At 40.4% G+C, this 24,395-nt stretch overlaps 1 protein-coding gene across 16 annotated transcripts in view; it reads right to left on the bottom strand.

The window, feature by feature from the left end:
• USH2A (usherin) overlaps positions 1-24,395 on the bottom strand; it is a 392,736-nt gene that overhangs the window by 18,446 nt on the left and 349,895 nt on the right. For all 16 annotated transcript variants that reach the window (XM_068185676.1, XM_068185675.1, XM_068185673.1 and 13 more), the window contains 3 exons: positions 14,863-15,090; positions 12,513-14,029; positions 11,200-11,518 (listed from right to left, as the gene is read on the bottom strand). In XM_068185676.1, coding sequence (XP_068041777.1) covers positions 11,200-11,518; positions 12,513-14,029; positions 14,863-15,090 — 2,064 coding nt within the window. The remainder of the gene's footprint in view (positions 1-11,199; positions 11,519-12,512; positions 14,030-14,862; positions 15,091-24,395) is intronic.

Genomic DNA, 24,395 nt, shown 5'->3' with positions numbered 1-24,395 from the left:
GAACCAGTGAGCTTTACAGGAACATCCCTCTCCTAAAAATATTAATGTATAAGTTATTTGGAAATATTTTCAGTAACTTGTAATATAAATAAAGCCCACTGAAGTATATAGTTAATTCAGCATCTCTCATTTATTTTTACAATAACATTTGCTTTATTGCATGAGCACAAAGGCAATGACTTCAGTTCCAAGATTTCAAAAATTAGCAGCTTGAATTAGGCCTGATTAAAACCCACATGTCTCTATGAACTATGCCTACTGATTTTGTCAGCTACCCAAAACCAGAGTGATCTGCAGACTACATAAAACTCAACACTTATTAAACACACTCTCCAACAAATCTGCATGAAAATTAAATTTTGCTTTCATCAAGGACTGAATAAACATATGGAAGGATGTATAATCTTATTTATCAAAAAGCATTTGTATAATTAAACACGAATATCATAAAAGGTTGCCTTAGGTCATAATTTGCATGAGTAAGTAATTTGTAGAATGTCAGGTACAATAGACAGAATAGATGGATGCATGAGCATACAGGGTTAAATTAGACTCAATATTAGCCAACCACATAGTGATCAATCAGAATGATAGATCTAAGTGGCAATACAAGAGGACTGTCTGAGCGATTTTTAGTATAAGTATTCCTTAGTAAGCTTTCATGTCAAGCAGTTCTAACTACAGTAAAACACATTCTTATGCAATGTACTTTGAGCACTGGTCCTGGGGAAGGGAATGGTGGGACTATGTCTTGAAAAAATACAGGAGGTTTAGAAGTAAGAGGTCTTCAAAATTGACCCTGAATCCTTCCAGCTTGCGATAATAATTTCCACAAACACAGGACACTTTACAAGGAGCCTGGGGAAGGAAAATGGATAAAAACTACTAAAGTGGCTTTGAAGGCTGTGGTTCTGCCAATTACAAATCCAAAGATCCTGCCTGATTCCACCAGTTACGTACAGAGCCATCCTAAGTACAGATGATGCCCTGCAATAAAAAGCTCAGCCAAAGCACTTTCACTTCAGTGGAATCAGTAATACATCTCTGTTGTGAACTATTCATAAAGTCAAACTCTGTTCACTTTACTGCAGTAGGTCAAACCCTGTATCTCAGTTCAGTTCCAGCTGTTACAAAGATTTACCCACAGTCATTCATTTCAAGGGTCATATTTCTTTGTGGAAAGAATAAAACATATATGGAAAGAGCAGCTCTGAGTGTGGCACTGGCACCAGCTCAGCACTTACCTGGGTTCAAATGCTCCAGGTATATCCAGGCTGTGGCCTTAATGAGCACGGAGTGTTACAGTGTCAGGCCTGACCTGCTGAGCAAGCTGCCTACAGCTAAAGTGAAGGTGATGAGTTAGGAAGAGAGCCTTTCTGTGTAGCACAGGAATTCAGCTTCAGAATGGGATTGCCAAGGAATTTTGGAGGAGGGAGGGATGCAACTCATTTGGGAAGCAAACACTTCAACAGGAGTTGGATGGAGACTCCTCCCTTCATCAATTCCTCACCTGTGCCTACACCTCATCTTTCAGGAAGAAGTCTTAATTCACATAATCACAGAATAAGCTGAGCTGGAAGGGACACACAAGAATCATTGAGTCCAACTCCTGGCCCTGCACAGGACCATTCCCAAGAGTGTTGTCCAAATGCTTCTTGAACTCTTTCAGGCTTGGTGCTGTGATCACTTCCCCAAGGAGCCTGGTCCTGTAAGTAGGAAAGGGCCAGGAGACAGAAAAGGCCACAGTCACAGAACAGAGTGAGGATTTCTTCCCCATCCCAAGCAGTGTGTGGTCTTCTTGTGCCACAGAACTGGGAGATTTATAGCAGAGATGAGTCCCTCTGACCTTGGGACACTGTTCCCCATTATCTCATTTGGTCTTACATTTTGTGCAGAACTAATGTGCATTTTCGAGGAAGTAAAAGAACAAAACAGAAGACTTGGAATTCCTGGATGTTTCTACTCTCAGAGCAGCCCAGTTATCCCTGGGAAAAACAGAGAGAAAGTAGGATAATGACAGTGGGGAGGCTATCTCTTGTCCCAGTGCTGACTTCGCTTCCACAGCTGCATGCAGAACTTCATTACTGAATGCCAGCAGCTTTGAATTGCTTAAATACAGATGAAGACACATCCTTCCCTGAAAACTGCACAGAACAATTGGAACATGATGCACATATGAGTCTCTGGTTCCTATGAGCCTGGGAATGGGCTGAAACCAGAAAAGTAACAGCAATGTTGTTGGAAAAGCATTGCTGCCTTCCCTCCTCCCATTGCACTGGCTTGTATCAGACACCACAGTTATGGATTGGGAGCCCAATTGAGGAAGGAATGTCCTGCTTGTGTGAGCCGGCAGGTTACAGTGACATGCAGATACTCCTTACCTGGCTCCCGATGCATTTTCATCTCCTTCCTTAGATGAGAAAAATATGACAAGGCCTCTTGTACTTGAGCACCCTTCCAAGCACCCTTTCTGAGCTGATGGTGCTGTCCTCACACACAGCAGTTTATTGTCACCCCATTGCCAGGTCTGGGGTCATTAGTGTGGTCTGGGGTTTTAACAATAATCTTGTAAGAACAATTGCAATCCAGTGCAGCCTGGAAGAAACTGAGGGGACACCTAACCGTGGCCTGCAGTTTCCTCATGAGGGGTAGTGAAGGGCCAGGTACCAATCTCTGCTTTCTGGTGACGAGTGACATGACCCAAGGGAACATAGTGGTGTCAGGGGAGCTTTAGGTCAGATATCAGGAAAAGGTTCTTCACCTAGAGGGTGGTTGGGCACTGGAACAGGCTCTCCAGGAAAGTGGTCACAACACTAAGGTAGACAGAGTTCAGGGAACATTTGGACAATGCTCTCAGGCACATGGTGTGACTCTTGGGGTGTCCTGTGCAGGGCCAGGAGTTGGACTCAATGATCCTTGTGGGTCCCTTCCAACTCAGAAGATTCTGTGATTCTGTGACTCTGTGCTCATCCTCTTCCATTCTACAGCTAAGTGGTTAAAGGACTCATTCAAGAGTCAGGTAATTGAGGTTCAATCACATGCTCCACCAGAGGCAGTTGGCCTGCTGCCCCTCTGGAGTGGGAATGCCCAGGTGGATGATCAATCTCTGTTCTTGGGATGCTTCCCTATAGAGGTCAAGGGGGAGTTGATGTCCACACCACGCTGCCACATGCCCGACTCTCTGGAAAAAAAGGCCAAGGTCATGGCCATGTTTGTGTGGGCCTGACAGACAGACATGGTCTGAGCGTGTCTTCTAGGCAGACACCAGCTACTCAGCCCTGCCAAGACATGTGCCCAGCAGAAACCCCCTTGGTGTCTGTGAGTCTGTAACGCCAGCTTCTGAGACAGCTGTGACAGCTAAACAGGACTTCTGAGGATCTGAATTCCAGATTTACACTGACCTAAGCTGGAGTCCCTTAACTCTCTTTGCTTCTGCTCAACCATCTGTAAAAGGATGGATGGTTATGAAAATATTTTCCTGTGAGAATTGCTGTCCAAGTAAATTCTGGTCAGTGTTTGGAAACCCAGGGCAGTAAATCCACAGAATTGACTGCAGATGGAAATGCTGGTGTTTAGCCACTTTTTTTTTCAGGAAAAAAATGGGGCAGCATGGCAACAGAAACCACAATGAGCAGTGTCTTTAAAATCAGAGGTCATGGCTTCTCAAAAAGTTATCACTAAACAGTCATGGATGGAAGCTGTTGCCTGGCTAGCCTGGTTAAACTGAAATTTCATTATTTAGGCTTTTGTAAAAAGCTTTTTGGGGTCACAAACAATCTTTATAAGTTGGTATAATCAGCACCAAAAATATTTAATCACATTAATATATAAATATAAAGACCCTAATAGGCAGCAGTATTACCTTCTTACGATTGTGAAAGACCTCTGAACATGGAGCAAACAAGAAGCAATCACATCTTAGGGATGTATTAAATGACAAAACACAAAGAGCAGAAAGTAAAGAAAAGTTTGTTATATCTTGACTTTCTGAATATTCTGCCTCAAAAAGCATTAAGTCTGACACCATGGTGCATGGCTCAGCACCCTGCCAAAAGATGTGGTGTTGTTAATGGCTGCACTGTCCCAAAAGAACCAGGAGAAGGCTCTGAAATCAGCTACCAAGATTTACTAATTAATGTTTTATCAATCTGCTGACCCCTCGTTCAGACTGCATTTTGAAGTGTAGCCAGAGAGAGAAGAGAGGGGAGAAAACTCTCTGGAGAGTGTCTATTCAGAGAACTGAAGAATTCCAGTTACAGGTAACTAAGCTTCTTTTTTTCCATCATAAATTGAGCCTTCACAGATCCCTCTTCCTGAAAGAAACCTGTGATCAGTCACTCAAAATGATCACAGGACAACCTCAAGGTTCATTGGCATAGCAAGAAGGGGCAAAACCTATGAGAAACAGGACAGGATGTTCTGAGAAGAGTCACCTTACCATGGTGAGCTTGTCCAGGCTTAGTAGAGCAAACAACTTCTGCCCTAAGGGCAGAAACAAGGGCACCAAAATCACCTTGGGCATAGATACTGAATAATCATGTTACTATAGATGCTGACAGTGGAAGAAGCCCATGAGATGACTTCCATCCCTGAACCACACAGATTCATCTGCTGCAACACTCTTGAAACCCCAAATCTGTAGCAAGGAAGCTTTGTTTTGAACTCCAACTCCTGCAAAGGGGGCCCTCAGGCAATGAACAGCCTGTGAAGAATGTGAAACTGTCCCTTACTGCAGAGATCTCACCAGGTAGAAGGGTGCTGGGGGAAGCTCGCCGTAATGAAGGCAGCAGTCCTGAGCTGCTCCTGACTTCCCAGGTCAGGAAGAGCTAGGACACTTTGCACAGCACAGAAGCCAGATGCTTCTCACCCTTCCTGCTTGCAAGAGAGCAAGCCAAAGAGCTGATTACCAGCCAGAAGTGGATTCTGGCTCCCTCCATGTCCAGCAGGCACTGTGCCTTGTGCCACTTTGCACTGCGCTTAGTCTGCAGTCCATCACAGGTGTCTCTGTGAGGGACAAGATCTCAGCTCTGAATGTGTCAGCAGCTTGCACCAAGTTCCTTCAGACACTCAGAAAACAGCCTTTTGCTTTAAAAAAGGCTCTCTTGGCTTTGAGTACTGCTCAGAGCTGTAGGGAGTTATGGAGGGCTGTAAGTTCTGGTGAACCACAAGGTCAGACCAAGCCAGCCCTTTTACATGTGCACGTAATTCTACTTCTGTGTGTAAGAGTAATGTACAACTTGGATCTCTGCTCTTATGGTATGCAAAGACTCTACACACCTCTGGCTCCTGGTCTTTCCAAAAAGGATTCAATGCTGGCACCACTTGGCACATGCCATGAGAGACAAATGGTAGCAGAGCAGTTTGTACTGCTCCTCTCTTTCTAAAGCTACTTCACGGAGACCTCAAAGACCCAGCACTACTTTGAGACTTTGCTTTGGATTTCTTGACTTAGATTTGCTCAATTTCTAACCCTACACTTACATAAATGCAGAGTTTTCACAGTGTAATTCTTTTACAATATAGTAAGGTATTTTAGGGTCATGTAAGATCTGACATCAGCAAAGTCAGAAACACAGCCCTCAATTTTTGGTTATGTTCAAACAGCAACCTTCAAGACAATTGAAGAGACCACAATCTTGGCTGGTTGAAATTAAAGAAAACCAAAGAACCTCCTTCTCACTATCAATTGCAGCATCCTTCACAATTCTTTGTGAACTGATTGTTGTACTGGCTGGCTAATTTGGAGTTACTTAAGTGATGTCACCAGAGCTCAGAGCACAAAGCTTATTTGCCAAAATCTAGCACTCAGCATTAGGATAATGTATTCACATCTAGGCACTTCAGTATCAGGCAGGTATTAGCAAAGCAGAAAGTTTAAAAAGTGGGTGCAGTTTATGGTGGACAGAGCAAAGGCAAGGGAAAGTATCACATCCATTCATGAGCAGGAGTACAAGAAGGTAGTAATCAAATGTGTGCTTCCTGATTGCCCCTTCTCAGATTGCCCCATACTTTTCCCTCTTCAACATTGTAACTCTCCTTATGGAGGTCATAAACATACAACGGGGATAGATTTCAGGTCCACACTTCTAGCACTGTGTTAATTAGAGCCTCTTAACATTGCTATTCATCTCCACTGTTCAAATGCTAATAACAAAACTACTAAACCCATTCTGGAAAAGGGAAAGACAATAGGCAAAAACTTTTGGACTTAAACAAAATTACCAAATTTTAAAGGAAGCTCTTTCCATATAACATAGGATAATGCCAGTAATTAATGAGAGATGTAAAAAGGTTTAACTCTAAAAGATAGAAAATTAAATAATTTGTTTCCTATGGGTATATAATGAGATAGTTACCAAGTTCCCATGAGAGAGATAAGCAGATATTAAAAGGTCTTTCCAATACCTGTAATGGCTAAGGGCAACAGCTAATTCAATAGATTCGATCAAAATCACCACTTCTTTCTTTGCTTCTGATTTATTACTTTGGCTGCAGTTAGTCATCACTCATTTTAGTTTGCTTTTCAGCAGTCATAAATTATGCCTCATAAATAAAAAGATACAATCAAGGAAATCTTATCAAGGAATCATCTACAGCCCTGGAGTATATTTTCCCCTGGTACTTACACTAATGTCTTTTTAAAGGATAGCTTGCCATGATTTTGAATATGTTGGAATCACAATTTATTGAGAAGGGTCTTGCAAGAGTGGCACTGTAAGAGTCTCACTGGTAAAGATGGATGCCAAGAAATCCAGTCTAATATTAATATTTAATTTAATAAAAAAAATCAAGGTTTTGTTGCATCAACACACTTGAATTTATGATTGTGTTGACAAGAGAAACACACTGCCTGAAGTGGGGCTTAATGAGCGAAATCATGTGGTTTCAAATGGCCCTTTTTGCTACTACTAGGAGAAAGGAAGTATCTCGTTCTGCAAAAGGATATCTAGGGTAGGTATCATCATTGCATCAGTGAAACAACATCGTTATGTCTGCTTTACTTTTCAGAAGCTGAAGTCAAGCATGGTAGTCTAATGCAGATGTAGTATGAGAAATTCTTTTTAATTGGAAGCAGAAATCTCATATGAAAAAACAAATAAAATGACAAGAAGGGAATGGAAGAAATAACTACGTTTTTTAAATGTCACTGCTTTGCAGTGCATCTTTCTGTCAGAGAGATGGGAAGAAATGGGGAATTGAAAGAATGAAGGGGAGCCAGATAAGAGGGATATTACAAATGGGTAACTATCCATCACTGGTCAACTAGAAAACTGGTTTTACCTGATTTTAAACTGCAGAAGTCACTGACCTATTTGTCAGTAACTAATCAGCACAAGCTGGAGCTCAGCCAACAATGTGACAGACAGGCTGGTAAACCAAGTGTCCTTCCTGGTATTGGAAAGTGACCAATAGGGCCAACATATTCTACTCACCATGTAGTTGGTCCTTTCTTAGTCTTCATGACTTTGTACCCACTTTTTTTTTTTTCTTTATATCTCCAAAGTCAGAATATTATTTGTTTTCTCTTTGAGAGGACCCAATACATATTTACCCTGTGTGTATTTCCTAGACCCTTCAGTTGTCTGCAGTAATAAGAGGGTGAGAAGGACTCTCCACACACAGAAGGGATGCTGTGCCTCTTACAGTGGTCAGAGGAAGACAGCTCCAGCACTGCAGACCCTGTCTTGGTGCACTGAATAATCCTCTTGGAGAATAAAACTCTGAAGGGAGCCATAAACCTTTCTGAAGAGGGACAATTGTAATTTTCTGTCTTTTACATGTTCTGTGCCTGCCAAATAGAAATAAGGATGTGTCCTAAACCAGGAAGACATTAAGCCATTAATCTAAAGAAGCAGTTTTAAGAACACAATTAAATGTAATTGTGGAGGAGTGATACTGCATTTGTATGGAAATCACACCATACTGTGACAGCTCTGCTTTGCACTAAATGCCACAAGTCTCTGCTCAGAAGGGCCTTCCCTTAGCTGAGAAAAACAGGTTTTACTCTATAGGCTGCTATATGGTAACATTGCACACCAATTCCAATGATTCCCAAGGAGGGCCTACACACTCTGTTTCAGAAATATTCCAGGAAACAAAGGATTGCGCTTCAAACTCATTTGGCGTCATGAGTGGTGTTTGTTTAAATCGGGGATTTTCAGTTCATGCAATAGTGTATAGTTAAAAGAGTTGGAGATATCACGCAGAATTCCAACAAATACCCAAAAGATGCTCTAGAAAATGCAAGTATCTAAATGTACAACTAGACCAACAGAGGGAGTTTCAAAGATCTAAGTGTTTTGGAGTATGGAAATAGGCACTGTATGCCACTTGAAAACCCACTGCAGATTAACAGATGCTAATATGCTCATGCAGAATTGGCCCTTTCAAGTATAAACGTGCTTCCTTTAAGAAAAGTGACCTAAGCATTTTGGGGGCATAGTCCCTTTTGTCAGCATGAGCTTCTAAACTCACGTCATCATTTCTGGAAGTGCAACTTTTGCACCTGGTTTTATAAAACCTGATATTCAGCTGAAGTTTCCAGGAAAATAAACAAATTAAAAACCAACAAAACAAGCCAACAAAACACAATGAAAAAACTCCCAAGAAGCTAAGATTCAAAAGTCCTGATTTGAGGTCCAAAGAAGCTATTAGAGCATTGAACTAAATCTCAATACCTCCAAAAATGCTGGAGAGAGTCCCATCACAGCACTTTGATTTTATCTGCATTCTGCTGGAGGAAATTCAGTTGCATTTAAAGTTTTATGTCCAGCAAACAAGCTTCAAATACAGAGACAGGAGAATCAATATCCAGTTTAAGTGAAATATAAATCTGGGTTTCATCAGGATAATAGCAAAAGCCAAGCCCTATACTTATGAATAACTTGTCTCACAGGCAAGATATAAATTGTCAACAATGGAGAAACTCAGAATACATCCCAGAGGACTGCTGCAAATGACTTAAGCAGAAGACAAACGCATGCATTGAAAAACTTCTCATGGTGAAATAAATGGCCACTGGTGAAAAAAACCAAAAATTATTTAGAGTTCCAATCAAAAGCTCAGCCTGGTTATGGAGCAGAACCAAGATAAAAAGCAAGTCTTGAATACAGCACAATAAAGCACAGGAATCCGATCAAGAGTTTGGTTTTTTTTATTTTATCTGTCACTGATAAGTCGTTAAAGATGCTGGCTGAAAAAAGTCTCTGTTGTACCCACTTCCCAAGGAACAGCTTCTGACTGAGATAATTAAAAGTAAGCCCAGCTGAGAACATCCCACAGCCAATATCTACAATGTCCAGCTTGGAGAGTTTTTCTTCTTCTAAGAAAGATTCCTAACAAGTATGGTTTGGATGGACAGCAATGCTTGCTGTCTACTCAGACCCATCTGCACTTGAATTCACATTCCCCAAAGATGCTGCCTAAAGCAGCAAGGAAATCTGGTCTAACAATAGTTCTGCTGATACAGGCTATACAATCTCTATCCTTGCATCTGCAAGAATGGAGAATTTGATCCAAAACTCAGCTGGACACAGCCCTGAGAGCCTGGTCTATTTGGACCTTCCTCAAGCAGGGAGTTAGGCTGGATGCCTTCTGGATATCCCTTCCAAACTGCATGACTTAATGAGTTTATGACAGTTGTGCATGCAGCAGCTGGTGAGACTAATGTGATAAAACAAATTTTTAGGTTTAATTCTTCATGGTTTCTGGCTAGTTAAAAGGAGAAAGCAATAGCAGTGGAACAGAGCTACCAAAGAACCTGACCTATACAGTGTGCTCTCATTAAACTTGCAGATGACACCAAACTAGAGGGACCAGTTGATATACTGAAGGACAGATATGCCAGTCAGAAGGTCCTAGAGAATGGGAATTTCAGCAAGACAGATGCAAAGTCCTGCTCCTGGGGAGGAATAACTTCTTGCAGTATCACACGGTCAGCATTACCGACTAACCAGGGAGCACCTCTGCTTCAAAGGACCTAAAGGTAGAAAGCTGAACACAAGCCAGTAGAGTCATCTGGCAGCAAAGATGGCCAGCATCCTGAGCTGTTCCACAAGAGCACAGCCAGACAACCAAAGGAAGTGATTACCCACCTTTATTTAAGGTCTATTTTGTTTTGGCCCCAAATAACAGAAAGATATTGATAAATTGGAATGAGCTCAGTGGAAGTCCATCAAGGTAATCAGGGGATTGGAAAAGTTCTCTGTAAAGAGAAACGTGTGGGACTTGGGCTTGCTCAGCCTGGGGAAGAGATAGCTTTGGAGGGACTTGATTGCAGTTGCTCAGCAGGCTAATGATGGGGGGAGCCTGTTTCTTTACTATGATATATGTTGGGAGGGGACAAGAGAAAACAGGTGCAAGTTCAAGCAAAAAAGGTTCATACTGAACATAACAAAAAAACTTTTTTGCAACGAGGACAGTCAGGCAGTGGAGCCTACTGTCTGTAAGGTTACCATCTTCTCCCCAAAGGTTTTCAAGATAAAGCCTTGGATGAAGCCCTGCAAAACCTCATCTGACCTCTTTACTGACCCTGCTTTGGGCAGAAAGTTGGGCTGGATGGCCTTCTGAGAGTCCTTCCAACCTGAATTATCTTGTGATCTTATAAAGCCAATGAGCCTGTAAAAGAAAGATTGCTCCACCTTGCTCAAGAGGTGGAATGCATTGTTTCAGGTATATATTAAACAAAATGAGAACACCAACCATCAACAGCAAATTCACTTTTGAACCACCAAAAATGTGCTTGTCAGTCTAATGACTAATTTAAAGAGAAAACAGTCCCTCTGGATGTAAACTGCTCTGAGATCTAAAATTAATATAAGATCTAAATTAAAAATTAATTCATAAAAGATTGGGGGATGATGGAAAAAGAAAGAAAAAATAATGGGAAAAAAGCCGCCTTTTAAGACTTGCAGAGGCCATAACAAAGACTTGCAGAGGCTCTGGAGGGTATACAAACATTTAACATATAAGATACACAGGCACCTACTACTAAGCTAAACAAATGCTGAATGAATATATTGCTTGTATGGAATATTTTCAGCTTCTCAAGTCTTTAAAATACATTCACAATAATAATTTGGGTTTCACTATGCTATTAACATTAGAATTGAGATATATATGTTCATTGTAAGTGTAAAGTAAGGTTCTCAAAGTATACTGAAATCATAATCAGAGCTGCTAAATAGCTTCAATTCCCACCTGATATTCGTACTCTGTGTAAGGCAGCAACTTGTCATCTTTGAAGGAGGTTGAAGAACCATTGTAAACGAGCGAGAGGTCTAAATTTATGTGGGCTTGAGTTGTTCGCCTCCTGTAAAGTTCATAGTATAAAATCTTCCCGTTTGGCTGCTTCGGGCCGGTCCACAGGATGGAAGCAGTCGACTGGAAGCCGCCGGCTGTTTGTATTTCAATGAGAGGGGCCGGCTGCGCTGCCGGCGGCGCCTCCAGCGTCTGCGCCGATGCCCACTCACTGGAGGCGCAGCCCAGCTCCGTGCAGGCTTGGAGCTGGACTTCGTACCTTCGGGAACACAAAGCAGGAGCAAGGTGATTAAAACGCTGCAGATACAAATATAAACCATGCGTGAGATTGGGCGGGTTTCTTAATTTCTCCCGGTCTTTGGAATTTTTAATAGGCATGCAATTTGCATGAACACAGGTATTATGTGTTGTGCCTTGTGTAGCAAAGAGGAAGAACACTGTCTTCTGTGTTTGTATTTTGGTGTGGTTTGTTTTTTTTCAGAGCAGTTAACATCTGCAGGAGTCAAGTGATCAAAATCATTTTGATTTTGATGACATGAATCAAAATGATGATTCATTGTAAGAGATTATTTGGATCTCATTTGAGAGCTGTAGAGATCTTCTATTACTCTCTTTGGATTTAGATTAGTTATATGTAAATAGCAGACAAACATATCAACCATGTAACACACACAAATTATGCCTACACAAATATATAAGGAAAGGTCAGGTAAATAATCAAGAATTAGTGGGGAAGATACTACTTCAGTATCAAGTGCATTTCTGTAGCAGAGTCTGGTACCCTCTCTTAAGTTTTAGCTTTCACTTAATCACAAATCACATGTTTCCAGCTCGAGGGTTCAAACATGTTCCATTAATTTCACCACAGCTACCCTGTGAATGGGCCAGCTACTGTGAGTTTGGTCTCCCCACCCTGAATTTTATCAACTAAAGCCCTATTTATTCTCCATAGCAGACACCATGTGAATGATACACCAGTAGAAGATCGCAGGTTTTGGAGCCTATAGCAGAGTGCTGAATTATCCCTTCTATTACTTACAATCTAAGTCAACACTATGCACTTCATCAAGATGATATAAAGCTGGTGTTACTATAAATTTAAAAGAAAAAAAAATCCTTGTTTTATTATTTCCTTTTTAGCAAACAACCCCATGGGTCTGACTATCTGTTTAAGCAAGATGGCTGAGCTGCTTGCCAGCCCACTGCACCACCCCAACAACATTTATTCAACAAATGGGTTCTTCTAGTCTTACCTGCTGTAGGGCTGTAGCTGTGCCACTATGTATGACCGTCTCAGAAAGGAAACATGAGATGCATCAAAGTCAAAAGTCTTCTTTCCCGTTTCACCAGGCTTGTGGAGCGAGATTGTGTAGTTTCTAATGTCTCCATTTACTTTGATAGGTGGATCCCAGGCCACCAAAATCTCACTGGAAGACCATGCCTGCAACCTAGGAGGCAACATCCCAGATGGAGCAGAGGGGTTGGTTTTTATCTGAGCTGAGGGACTGGTGATGCTACCCTGGCTGTTATTTGCTGTGACGGTGTAACTGTACTCCATGCCTGGCATTAGGGTGAAATCAAGATACCGAGTTTCCAGACCAGAGTAAACAAGCACACCATCCCTCCTTAGGTCATAGCTTGTGATTTTGCCATTGGGCTTATCTGGGAGTTTCCATGTGATTTCAATTGACTCCGAGCCCATGACCAGCAGCCTGGGAGCTTCCATATTTAATGGTGGAGCCTCCATGGTCATCACAGACTGGGATGCGCTAGAGGTGCAGCCCCCAGCAGTACAGGCGACCAATTCAAAATCATACTGCGTGTAAGGCTGCAAGTTAGAGACCAGCATTTGCAAACTGCTGCCTGGATAATACTCTTCATTGCCTAATTTCAATATGTACTTGGTGATATCTCCATTTTGTATTTGGGGAGGTGCCCAGGATGCACTGATTTGAGTGGCACTGACAGCCTGCAGAGATGGGGGATCCACCAAGGCAGGAGCTGCTTCCAGTGTCCTTACTGCAGCTGGCTCACTGGTAGAACAGCCCCCCATGGTACAGGCAACAACTGCATAGCTGTACACCGTGTAGGGCAGCAAGTCTTCATCTATGTAGCTGAGAGTAGCAGCGTCAAAGCTGAAAGGATAAAGAACATCATTCTTCAGCAGCCTGTATGACTGGAGAATGCCATTGGGCTGTGCCGGGGGTGTCCAGGATATGAGCACTTTATGGGGGGTGGCTGACACCACAGATAAACTGGGGGCAGCAAGACCTTTTGGGGCAGTTTGACTAGTCTCTGCCACTGTCCAGGAGCTGTCAGCGTAGCCTGCTGCATTCCAGGTGCGTATTTTATATTCATACCTTGTCCATGGCTGTAATCTTTTATCATTATAGGTGAATGTATTGCTTTCAGTGTTAATTTCTGTGAAAACAATTTTCTCATCTTCTGTTGTTGCTCTGTGCCCTGCAACAGTCTGTTCTGTGTGTCTGTGAATAACTTCATAGCGAATTATTTTTCCATTTGGATTAATTGGCTGCAACCAGCTCAGTTCAACGTTGGTGGCATTCACTGCCTGGATTACAGGTGCCATCTGGGACACTGGGGGAGCTTCATCTGTCCAGACTGGCTGGGGTGGAGAGCGAGTGCAGCCTGCTGCATTGCACGCCTCCAGCACAAGTGTGTACAGGGTGTACGGCTCGAGGCGCCGGAAGAGGAACTGGCGAGACAAACCACTGTACTCCAGGTGGTCATCACTGAAAACATTGTAGGTCTGGTGAATTAAGGAAGAAAAAGAAAGAAAGGCAGGCAGGGAAGGAAGGAAGGACAGAAGCCAGGATAAAAGGAAAACAAAACAAAACAATTTTTGTTAATAACCAGTAGATGAGACCCTCAATCTTTGCAATAGGGTAAGGACTATTAACCAATGATTCAGAAACTTATTCTTGCTAGTAACAATCAGCTCACAAACAGATCATGGATACGAAAGGAATGTTTTTATCCAGTTTTCATTTTTTTTTCATTTTGAATGCAGTAATAAATCACTTAGTGACAGTTTTCATTATATTTGATTGTTATCAAGTTTCATTGCAAGGCTCTCACAGGCCAGCAGAAAGCTTCTAACAGACTAGCTTTAAAGAATATCACTTAAGAGAAAAAACCATCCAGATAAACCCATCTAGTTGCAAACCTTGCAGGTAAAGTTTACACTCAGTTGAAACCATTGAGCTAAAAGACATCTCAAATTTCAGAACAATATTCTATTAAACTCAGGTTTTCTACAAACACATTTTGGTCATGTCCAATTTTATGATAAGTAAGATTATGAGCTTTCATGTGCAGCTTTCTATGTATTAAGTGAGCAATTTGGTTCAGTGTAAATTAAAATTTACAGTCACAGAGTAGTACAAGCATGTTATTTTTCATTTTAATATCATGACAAGCATAGAGAACTCACAGAGTGTCTTGGGCTTATATAGGTCTTCCATATTTTTTTAAACTATAATGCATTAAATTAAGTAATTTTCAGCAAAAAAAGGTTTTAATTTGATATTCAGCATTTCCCTTCTGTTTTTAAATCAAGTGAAGTGTCAAGATGAATATTACCTTAATCATGCCATTGGGTTGGGAGGGCTCTGACCATTTTAGCAGCAGAGCCCTGCCATTTTCTTTCTTTTCCACAGTGAAGTTGCTCAGGCCACTGGGTGAAGCTTCCAAAGTGCGCACAGATGTCCAGGGGCTTGAAACCTGCCCGGCGTTGTTTACAGCTACGACATGAATATGATATGTTGTGAAAGGTTTCAATCCAAATAAATGAGCCTGATGCTTTGTTCCCTGAAGCAAGAATACAGATGTTTGAGTTAGTTAAAAAAGTAATCAGCATCTGTGGTTTATGTCACTTGGAAAATGAGGCCTCAGCTCTGGGTCACTTCTGACTGCTTTGCAGAATACCCCATCTGGTTACTATGAATTTTTTTTGTGTTTTTCTATGACTGAGCCTCAAAAAGAAATTCTTAGGGTTTATATAATTATCTATCATTATGATGGAGCCTTTGGAGTGAATTCCTTGGAAGTCCTCCACAGTCTGAATCTCAGCTAGGACACAACTTACAGCTCATTCAGCATGTGTCTGAGCTTGCTCAGTGAGGATGAAGCTTCCTGGAATTGGACTCAAGCTCATAAAAACCTGTGGTACACAAGTAATGCCTGCCTCTACAGAAATCTTACACATCTTGTGTGTACATGTGACATTTCATAGGCATGCTGTCCTATTCTAGCTACTCAGGCCATGGTAATCTGGATAAACAATTTGTGAATCCCATCAGGCTCAGCCAGGGCTGCAAGGACCAGGGCTGACCTGCTGCCAAACCAGAGCACAGCTAAGCAGAGGGGTATGGTGGGGCTGCAGGCTGATGGAAATCAGCCAGGGCCAGGAGGGGCCACTGGCATCCCAGCTCACGCCAAACAACATCTGACACAGACCTGACACTGCTCAGGCAAGGAGAGCCTCAGCAAAAAATCTGATCTAGGCAGGAAGGCAAAACAGCCATGGAAGTATTTTGAACAGTCACAAAAGGCACAGTGAACAACAAAGAACAGGAGTAACATGTTTCAGTAGGAGGCTGTGCAGATGTGTCAGATCAGAGCAGCAAAGATAAAAGGAGTTCAGCTGATCACTGATATATTTAATCTCATTTTTAGTTGTACTTTGGTATGAATTATATGCCACAAGAAAGGGAGTGCAGGAATTCAGTTGCCTTCATGTGATAGAAAGAGCTGAAGTCAATTTCCCTGTGTCAGTAAGTCATATTAAGTTGCTAAATGCTAACATTTCCAATTGTTTAATATTTAAACATTTGTTGAGCTATCAGACTCAGAAACAAATTTTAAAGAAATATTAATTTCTTTTTTTAAATATTAAAAGTTAGATCATAAATATTTAAATAGTTATTTCCTCAAAACAATGAGTTAGTCTTTTAGATAAATATAGCACAGCATTTGAATGACCATTATGAATATTAAATCTGAAGATGCCACAAGTACAGATTATAAACATACTTTTCTGATAAATGATTCCTTTTTTCTGTTAAACAGGGCAAACACTAGCAAGATTAATAATGCAAAAAAGTATAATTCTTTGTTAGGAATTCCCAGTCATCACTGCCAAAAAAGCATAAGCTGAAATGCAAATAGCAATCACCTCGAACAGATTATATATAAAAAAGCTCAGGCTGCTGTGGGACATTTAGAGATATCTTTTGTCATAAGAAACATGGAAAGCATGTGGGCTATAAAGCAAAAACATATGTATATTGTCAATAGCAGCACCTGTTCAATTACAGTTTATTTCAGTATGGAGAATTTCATTCAGCCCCTAGATGGCAATACTATCAAACACTTTTTGTAACATGAGTACTTAATGATTAACAACGTGCATTCAGTCATCCAACATACTCAAGACAGCCATTAAAAAAATAACAAACCTGATTTCATTATAGATTCTTTTAATAAACATTTATGGCTTAGATCCTTGAAAGTGGAAGCGTTTAAACTGCCATAGCCAAAAAACCTACACAACCGACTGCAAAATTATGAACTGCAGGTTAAAGAACCATGTTTGAATCGAGGCTCATGCTTAGCATAAAAATCTGGCATCAGAAATTATGTTGGCACCAAACATGATTAAAATTAGCTTTACAATTGGATGTAGTCTGTATTAATAGTTTTTACGAGGACAGTTATCTATTAGGTTTTCAAAACAGAACTTTTAAAAGCCTAAAATTTACATTCCATGGTTCGGGGATGGGGATGGGAGGAAGGGAGCACGCAGCATTAAATTACTGCCCCTAAACTGCTACACAGAGGCTCTCTGAAGGTACAAACACATTATTAAAAACATCAGACAAAAAGCAATGGCTCTGCTTTTTAATGAGCTGCATCATTGGGTGGGTTTTTGTGACAGCAATGCTACAAAACACTAGATTTATATTTTTAAACAGAAAACTGGCATATTTTTCATCACCCTCTACCATTTTCCCACTAAAACCCAAGATTTAATTATTTACAATCCTCACTACACTTTGAAATGAAACAAGGATGGAGGGATTTCCTTGCCTGCAGTTCATCATGTTCTCTGGAGACTGCTAAACCATTCCTTCCAGGGATGACTTTTATCCCTGGCTCCTACAGATACTTCTTGAAGAGCAAACGGTTTACATGTATTTTTGTTTTGTTTGGTTTTGAAGTAAGCTCAGGGGACATACTCCCAGAATACAGAGCCACACTTTCTCCCCCTGCACTGCTGCCACTGCCAGCTGTGAATTTGCTCAGCACAAAGGCTGATGCTGAAAAGAGTATGGATTGCAGACTTGGTGATTCATTTTAAGAATCACTTTATGTCCTCCCATGACATTTTCAGCCTAGAAATACTGTCCTGCTGGAATGGTCAAATATAAATTGTAAAATATACCTTGTACTGATAGCACTGTATCTTTGGCTTCAGTGGACAATGACAGCCTTAGACAGGCGCAAGAACAAAATCTGGAATATTCTGGAAGACTGGAATATTCTCCCAGTCATCCTCTGCAAAGCCATAAACTCATATTTCCCATGTTTACACGTGCTAACAGTCCAGATTTCATTCACCATTAAAAGAAAACCAACAAAATAAAACTTTAATGTGAACATTAAGATGTTCGTAACTGGCTGACGATGAAATCCAATGGACTTCAAGCCCATGTCCTCCTTTCTCTGTCCCTAACTGTGAAGCATTCACACTCCATCAGTCATTAAATTAAGAATATTCCAGCAAACATTTAGGTGTGTACAATCTCACATTCCTCCTCTGTGGCTCTTTCATTCTTTCCATGTAAACACTACAGAAATGGACACCTGACAGAGGAGGGAGGTTGTGACAAGCCACTGTGACCTGATCACATCCTGTAGCCCAGAGCTCAGCCTTTGGCACAGTCCTTGCTTTTGGCAGTCTGGTCTCCTCCCCTGGTACTGCTCTAGCAGCACCACCACTACACAAGGCAGGACCTTTGGTTTTGCTCTGTAAAGTGCTTCATATGCTGCCAGTGGCAGCACAAGCTGTTAACAGCAACAAATACTCTCCTCCACTAATTCCACTCTTCTCAGTAAATTAGGAGATAAAAGTTAAATTAGGATAAAAGTTATTTAAAATAAAACTCTGTTTTAACAAATTTTTCCAAACATAAAACGAGAGAACATGAATCATGAATAATGCATTTGTCAAGATTTGCTTCATATTGCCTTTTTTGTTTGTTTATTTTTTAATTCATGAACACAGAAGTCACTTAAAGTCTGGAAACAAATTAGCATAGTCTTTCATGCCATTCAAAGGCAGTAGCATTCATAAGGCAAGGTGCCTGCCTTCCTCGCTACCTCTTGGTCCTCCTCCAGGCACGGGCAAGGCTGTGCAGCCTTCAAGGGTCTGATGATTTTACACTGCCTACTGTGATTGCTTTTGACTACTTGAAGTGCCCCTAAGGTGGCAACAGGGTCAAGAGGTCTTTGTAGGTTGAAAATGATCAAAAATTAGCATTGATCTGTAGCTGTCAATAATACTCGGCACGGGTGGACTCCCTGCACAAATGTTTAAACTGCATACAACTACACAACCTAGTCATCTTTGAATCTATCGATCTGATGAAGCAGCACTTCCAGGAGTGTCACTCTGGGCTTTTCCTCTTCTTTCAAGGCAGGTCAGCTTACTCAGTTGCCTAGGTCTCAGGAAATGAGTTCAAACCGTAACAGACACATCAAAAGATCTCTGAACCACTGAAGAGCTGCCCAACAGGCAGTTTGAGTATCTGTCCCTTCTTCAGGGGTAATCATCAAAGCTCAGCAAGTCATCACCAGTCACGTTAAGGTTAGGCTCTGGTTTCTTCTCCCTCCTTATCTTCTCTTTGTACCATAATCTCTACTTGGCAGGTATCCTGAATAGCTGAATAAAAAGCTAGCTCATTCTTTCTGTAGCCTCTAACTAAACCCAGTGGCATCAGACACTCTCACACTGCTAATTGTAGTGGTGGCACAGGAATCCAAACCAGCTCTTTCATAACCCATGCACATAAACAATGGGAAGGCTGTTCAGTAGAACATCCCCTTGTCTAGAGGCAGAGATGGGGAACTCTCCCTGGACAAGGTAGGAGAAAGCTATGGTCTCCTGACAGCCAGAACATCAATCCAACCATTGTCTGACTAAAATTTCAAGTTCTCCATCAAGGAAGTCAAACAGATTCCTCCACACATGACAGAAGCAAGGGGGAATGCTTGGGAGTTATAAAGATACTCAGTTTATCCTCACCTTTGTCATCACTGTCTTATCCAGCTCCCTGTCTAATCCAGACTCTTTGCTATTTTCTGCAAAACTCTGGGAGTACTTCTACCTTGACTCTGATGTTCACTCTTATCTCCCAGCCTATTCTTAGCCCCTGCCTTCACTTTAAACATTACACTGAGCTCAAATTCACATGCAAACACTAACTCGTCCTTTGGGCTGCCTTCCTTCTCAGCCTTATATCATGCACAATGTGTCTTTTCCATTTAAAAAATCTACTCTAAAGACTTATGCTCAGATTCACAAGGATATAACTTATGGATACACAAGTAATCTATGAGTCTATTCCTGTAGCAGTGCAGACTGGAATATAAATTATTCCCATGGTAGTACTGAAAAATCTTAAAGGTTAGTCAAACAGAAACCAACATGTTATTCATTTAACCAGATATTATCTTGCCTACACGTAACCAGAATTTCCATTTTTACAAGAAACTGATGTTGCACTAGTTATTTTCCTTCCAATTTGTATAAAAAAAGTTGGATTTTTCATTACTTTTTTTTTAAATTTCACTCTTCAAATTTTACATTTTATGAACTTTGCATCTGATTTCAGAATTTTAAAATTGCCTTTCAACATGTATATTTAATTTTAAATAATGACTTGATTATTTGATATGACCCAACAGGCTTTCAATAGCAACAAAATACACACAGGTAATAATTTTTATGGCAAATAAAAACCCAAAGAATAAAACTAGACAAATATTTAAATCACATTTTAAAATTCATAAATCCAGATAGTCCCTTATTAAACCCGAAGTAATTTTTAAACATTTTTGCCCAGGGAATGTTCATCTAAATTGTCTTTTGTTGGGATGAAAGGACACTCTTCCTTTCCCAGCCCTGAGATGTATCGATACAGTCTTTTCTTCTACAGTGACTAAGAAATGACATTCAAAAATTCATTATATTTGAGTCTGCTTTTCTATAAATAAATATAGGAAATTTTAGTTTAAAAATGTATTAGAATAAATTCAGCCCACAAAGTAAAGCACATAAAATTACTTCTTATTAAAACATAAACATTGATTACACAATCATTAAAATATTCTTTCCTTGAGATTCCTGGCAAAATGTTTCTTTTTTCTTTAATGTTAAGAATGTTCTTGTATTTTATTTTTGAGACAAACTGTAGTTTTGCCATCAACACCAGAGAACACAACTTTTCTCTCCTCTGTGACCCAATGTTCTCATCCTTTCCTAATAGCACCATTCTAGCAGCATTTTTAATAAAAACCATGATCTGTACATCCTGTTTCACTTGCCACATAACTGAATCGTTTCCTGTGCCAACTGTCCTACATGGGCTTGTGGACTGTATGAGGAAGAAACCTTTAAAAACAGCAGTAATCTAAAATCAAAATAATCTGCAAATAACAACAATTAATATCAGATAGAAAATGACTACATTGCAATTCATTTTCCTCCTTCCTAGCAGAGCACATGAATTGCATGTAGCTGAATCTATCTCGTGGAGTTGCTGCCTATTTTCACAGTAGAGTTTTCTTACCTGGCACACCTGGGACCTGCTGCAGTCTCACCAGGCATCTGAATCCCCAGCTTTGACTTGAAAGCAAAGCAACACAAAGAAAACTAGTATGCATTGCACATTAAAAAGAAATCAAATAAAATCAAGTTGGCCTTTGGGTAGTAGTACACTTTTAAAACACCAATGATACTGCACTTTTGATGGTAAAACCTTAAAGAAACCTCTTTGGGCAAAGTCAACATTGCTATTCAGTGAGATTCCTCTCCTCTCCTCTCCTCTCCTCTCCTCTCCTCTCCTCTCCTCTCCTCTCCTCTCCTCTCCTCTCCTCTCCTCTCCTCTCCTCTCCTCTCCTCTCCTCTCCTCTCCTCTCCTCTCCTCTCCTCTCCTCTCCTCTCCTCTCCTCTCCTCTCCTCTCCTCTCCTCTCCTCTCCTCTCCTCTCCTCTCCTCTCCTCTCCTCTCCTCTCCTCTCCTCTCCTCTCCTCTCCTCTCCTCTCCTCTCCTCTCCTCTCCTCTCCTCTCCTCTCCTCTCCTCTCCTCTCTTTTGCTTTTCTCTTCTTTTCTCTTTTCTTTCATAATTATTTCTTTAAAATTCATCAAACATCACCAAATGGCACCTTCTGAAAAATTTATTTCCATCTATATTTGTCTAATTTCTACTAAGAAATATTGAAATCCAAAAAAAGATTTTTCTTTCTGCATGACTAAATAAATCAAATAAACCAAAATATCAATGACATGACATTCCACTATAGGCACCATCTAGAGGACGATGTCAACATGTTTTCCTAACATTAATATTTTATCCTTAACAACACTCACAAGATCTACTGTATAATAAACCATAGTTTTTCACCTTATTTTTCCCCCCATATTTTTCCACTTTAAGCCATGTTTATTACTCTTCACAGTTAGAAAGTAAGGTAGAAGGAAAGAAGCAGCTCTTTTTATAAACTGGATAGATGATGGGACAGTTTCCCATAAACTTTGGGTTTACTCAGTTCAAAGGTGACATCATTACTTATCCCAAATGGTACTTTTGCATTCAATAATCATGTTGAATATGAACAACTAGACTAAGTTTCTCTTCAAAATAGGACAGGCTACATCTGAAGGAAAAAAAATAGTACAGTTTGAGACACAATAGAGCATAAGATAAGATACCTAACAAAAACAGTTATGTGTCACCCTTGTAAAAATATGCATATCTTGTATGTCCTGATCTTTAGCTGAGTGAGGCTTGCTTTGTGGAGCACTGGTGTGAGTGAGAGAGGAGAGAGCAGCTTCATCAGCAAAGACTTCATGGTATGTAAAATGCAGCACGATATTAAAGCAATGTCAAACCCTACAGAATTGAGCTGGGAGATTTGTGTGCCATTCCAAACTTACACACCACGTAATGGGGAATCTGCATAAACACATCCAGGTAGTGCAGAACTTGCAATTTGCCTCGGTCACAAGGGGAGTAGGAATGTAGCATCTTTCAGGTGGAGCTTTATAATCTGAGGTAGAAACACATCTTCAGGGAAGGTAAAAAGCTAGGAAAGTCAAGCACACAAAGCCTGGTTGGAGTTTGTGCCTCTTCATTACTAATGGAGCACTTGTCCAGCTGAACTTCAAGATTATGTTTAACATAAGTACCACTACTCCTGACGAGTAGTGACTTTCCACCACTATTTGTTAACATTTAGGAGTGGGGTTTCTCTCATGAATTTATTCCATAGTGTCTGTAGTCATGGCAAGAGAAAAAAAACCAAAACACTGCTGCTGTCAAACAGCAGCTAGAGCCTAAGGGCTCAAACCTGCAAATGGTAGGGGGTACATCCTTAATACAGAGCATTAGGGGGTTAATGTTATAATTTTTCCTAATGCTATAAACCGTATTTTCTATTTGATATTTTGGCTGATGGCCAGAATCAGAACAAACAAAATCTGGACTGCCACATCAGTCTTCTTAGTCTCATATTTTTTAAAATTTTTTTTCCCCTAATAATGTCCAGAGTGGTAAGAGCTTTATAAACCAATGAAACCATGAATGTTTTTATTATCCATAAAAATGGGTCATTTATGTCCATTAACTTCTTAACTCAAGGTATCTTATGGCACTCCATTTTACTTTGTTGCAAAAAGAATGTGCTTTTGTCATTACTTAATATCTTGTCTTTTGGCTTCATCTGAAGTTTTGTTTTACATGAATTCACATTACCCCTATTACATTTTTTACTTCAAATATGTGTGCCATGAGATGCCTTCTTCATCTCCTTCCAAATAACATAAGTATGATAATGTGAGGAATAGTAGCTCTGAACACTGTAAAACCTTTTCCATCTGATCTTAAAATGACCGGGGTGCAGTATCTCAAAATTTCTCTTATCTGTAAAATTTGAAAAAGAGACTTTGGCTGGAATTTTGGCGAATTGAAGACAGAGAGGAAAGACTTCTTGGTTTTCCTCTATGAAAGAAATTATTTTCAATTTTTGCCTTTGCACAGCTCAACAGCCCTAACAGGGAAAGAGAAAGGTAAAGAGACAAAAAGAGTTTGAAGAAAATCTTTAAGGGTACTTTTACAAGTGCAGTCTGAATCTTAACACAGATTGCAGGGGAACTCCCACATCAGATTCCTTGAAAATGTCACTGAATGTCAGTTGTGCTCCATAAAATCAGGACTTTGCAGTTATATATCACTTTTCATCATAGGATCTCACATCATGTTACAAACAATTAATTTAGTCTCAGGATATCCCCCTCCGTTCCTGTGTGCAGCTTCAGGAAACTATAGTTATTGGTTTAGATCCCATTTTACACAGGTACAATAGATGTGTCATATTATTGTTAAATGCAAGCTTAGTTTATTCCCTTTTCTCAATCATTCTGAGTCCTTGTCTCTCTCACCCAAAACTTGCAAAAAAAGAGCAGTTCTAACTGCTGCTAAGTAGAGAAAGATAGCACAGCCTCCAGGCAATTCACAGCTTTAAATCCCTGCTTTCTGCCAACACAATGGGAAATAAAAGCAGCATTTTAAAGGAGACTAAAAGGTTTTTACTTCCTATTTTTTATTCCTTTTTCTCTGCCATGTACTGAGCAGTCCTAGCTCTTCATTCAAACTTTGCCTGCTCTGTATGTAATCACTTCTGAGAGACATTAAAAGGTAAGCACAAACAATTTACTTGGAGCTACATTATAAAGGCCAAAGTTTAGTCTGAGTATGTGACTGAACTTAAAAAGTCACCTTTAAAATGAACTGGGTATTTTAAAAAAATGAAGGGCCAAAAAGTACAAACCCC

This window comes from Anomalospiza imberbis, chromosome 3, assembly GCF_031753505.1.
Source record: "Anomalospiza imberbis isolate Cuckoo-Finch-1a 21T00152 chromosome 3, ASM3175350v1, whole genome shotgun sequence".
NCBI lineage: Eukaryota > Metazoa > Chordata > Aves > Passeriformes > Viduidae > Anomalospiza > Anomalospiza imberbis.
This window is presented reverse-complemented; position numbering and strand designations above follow the sequence as displayed.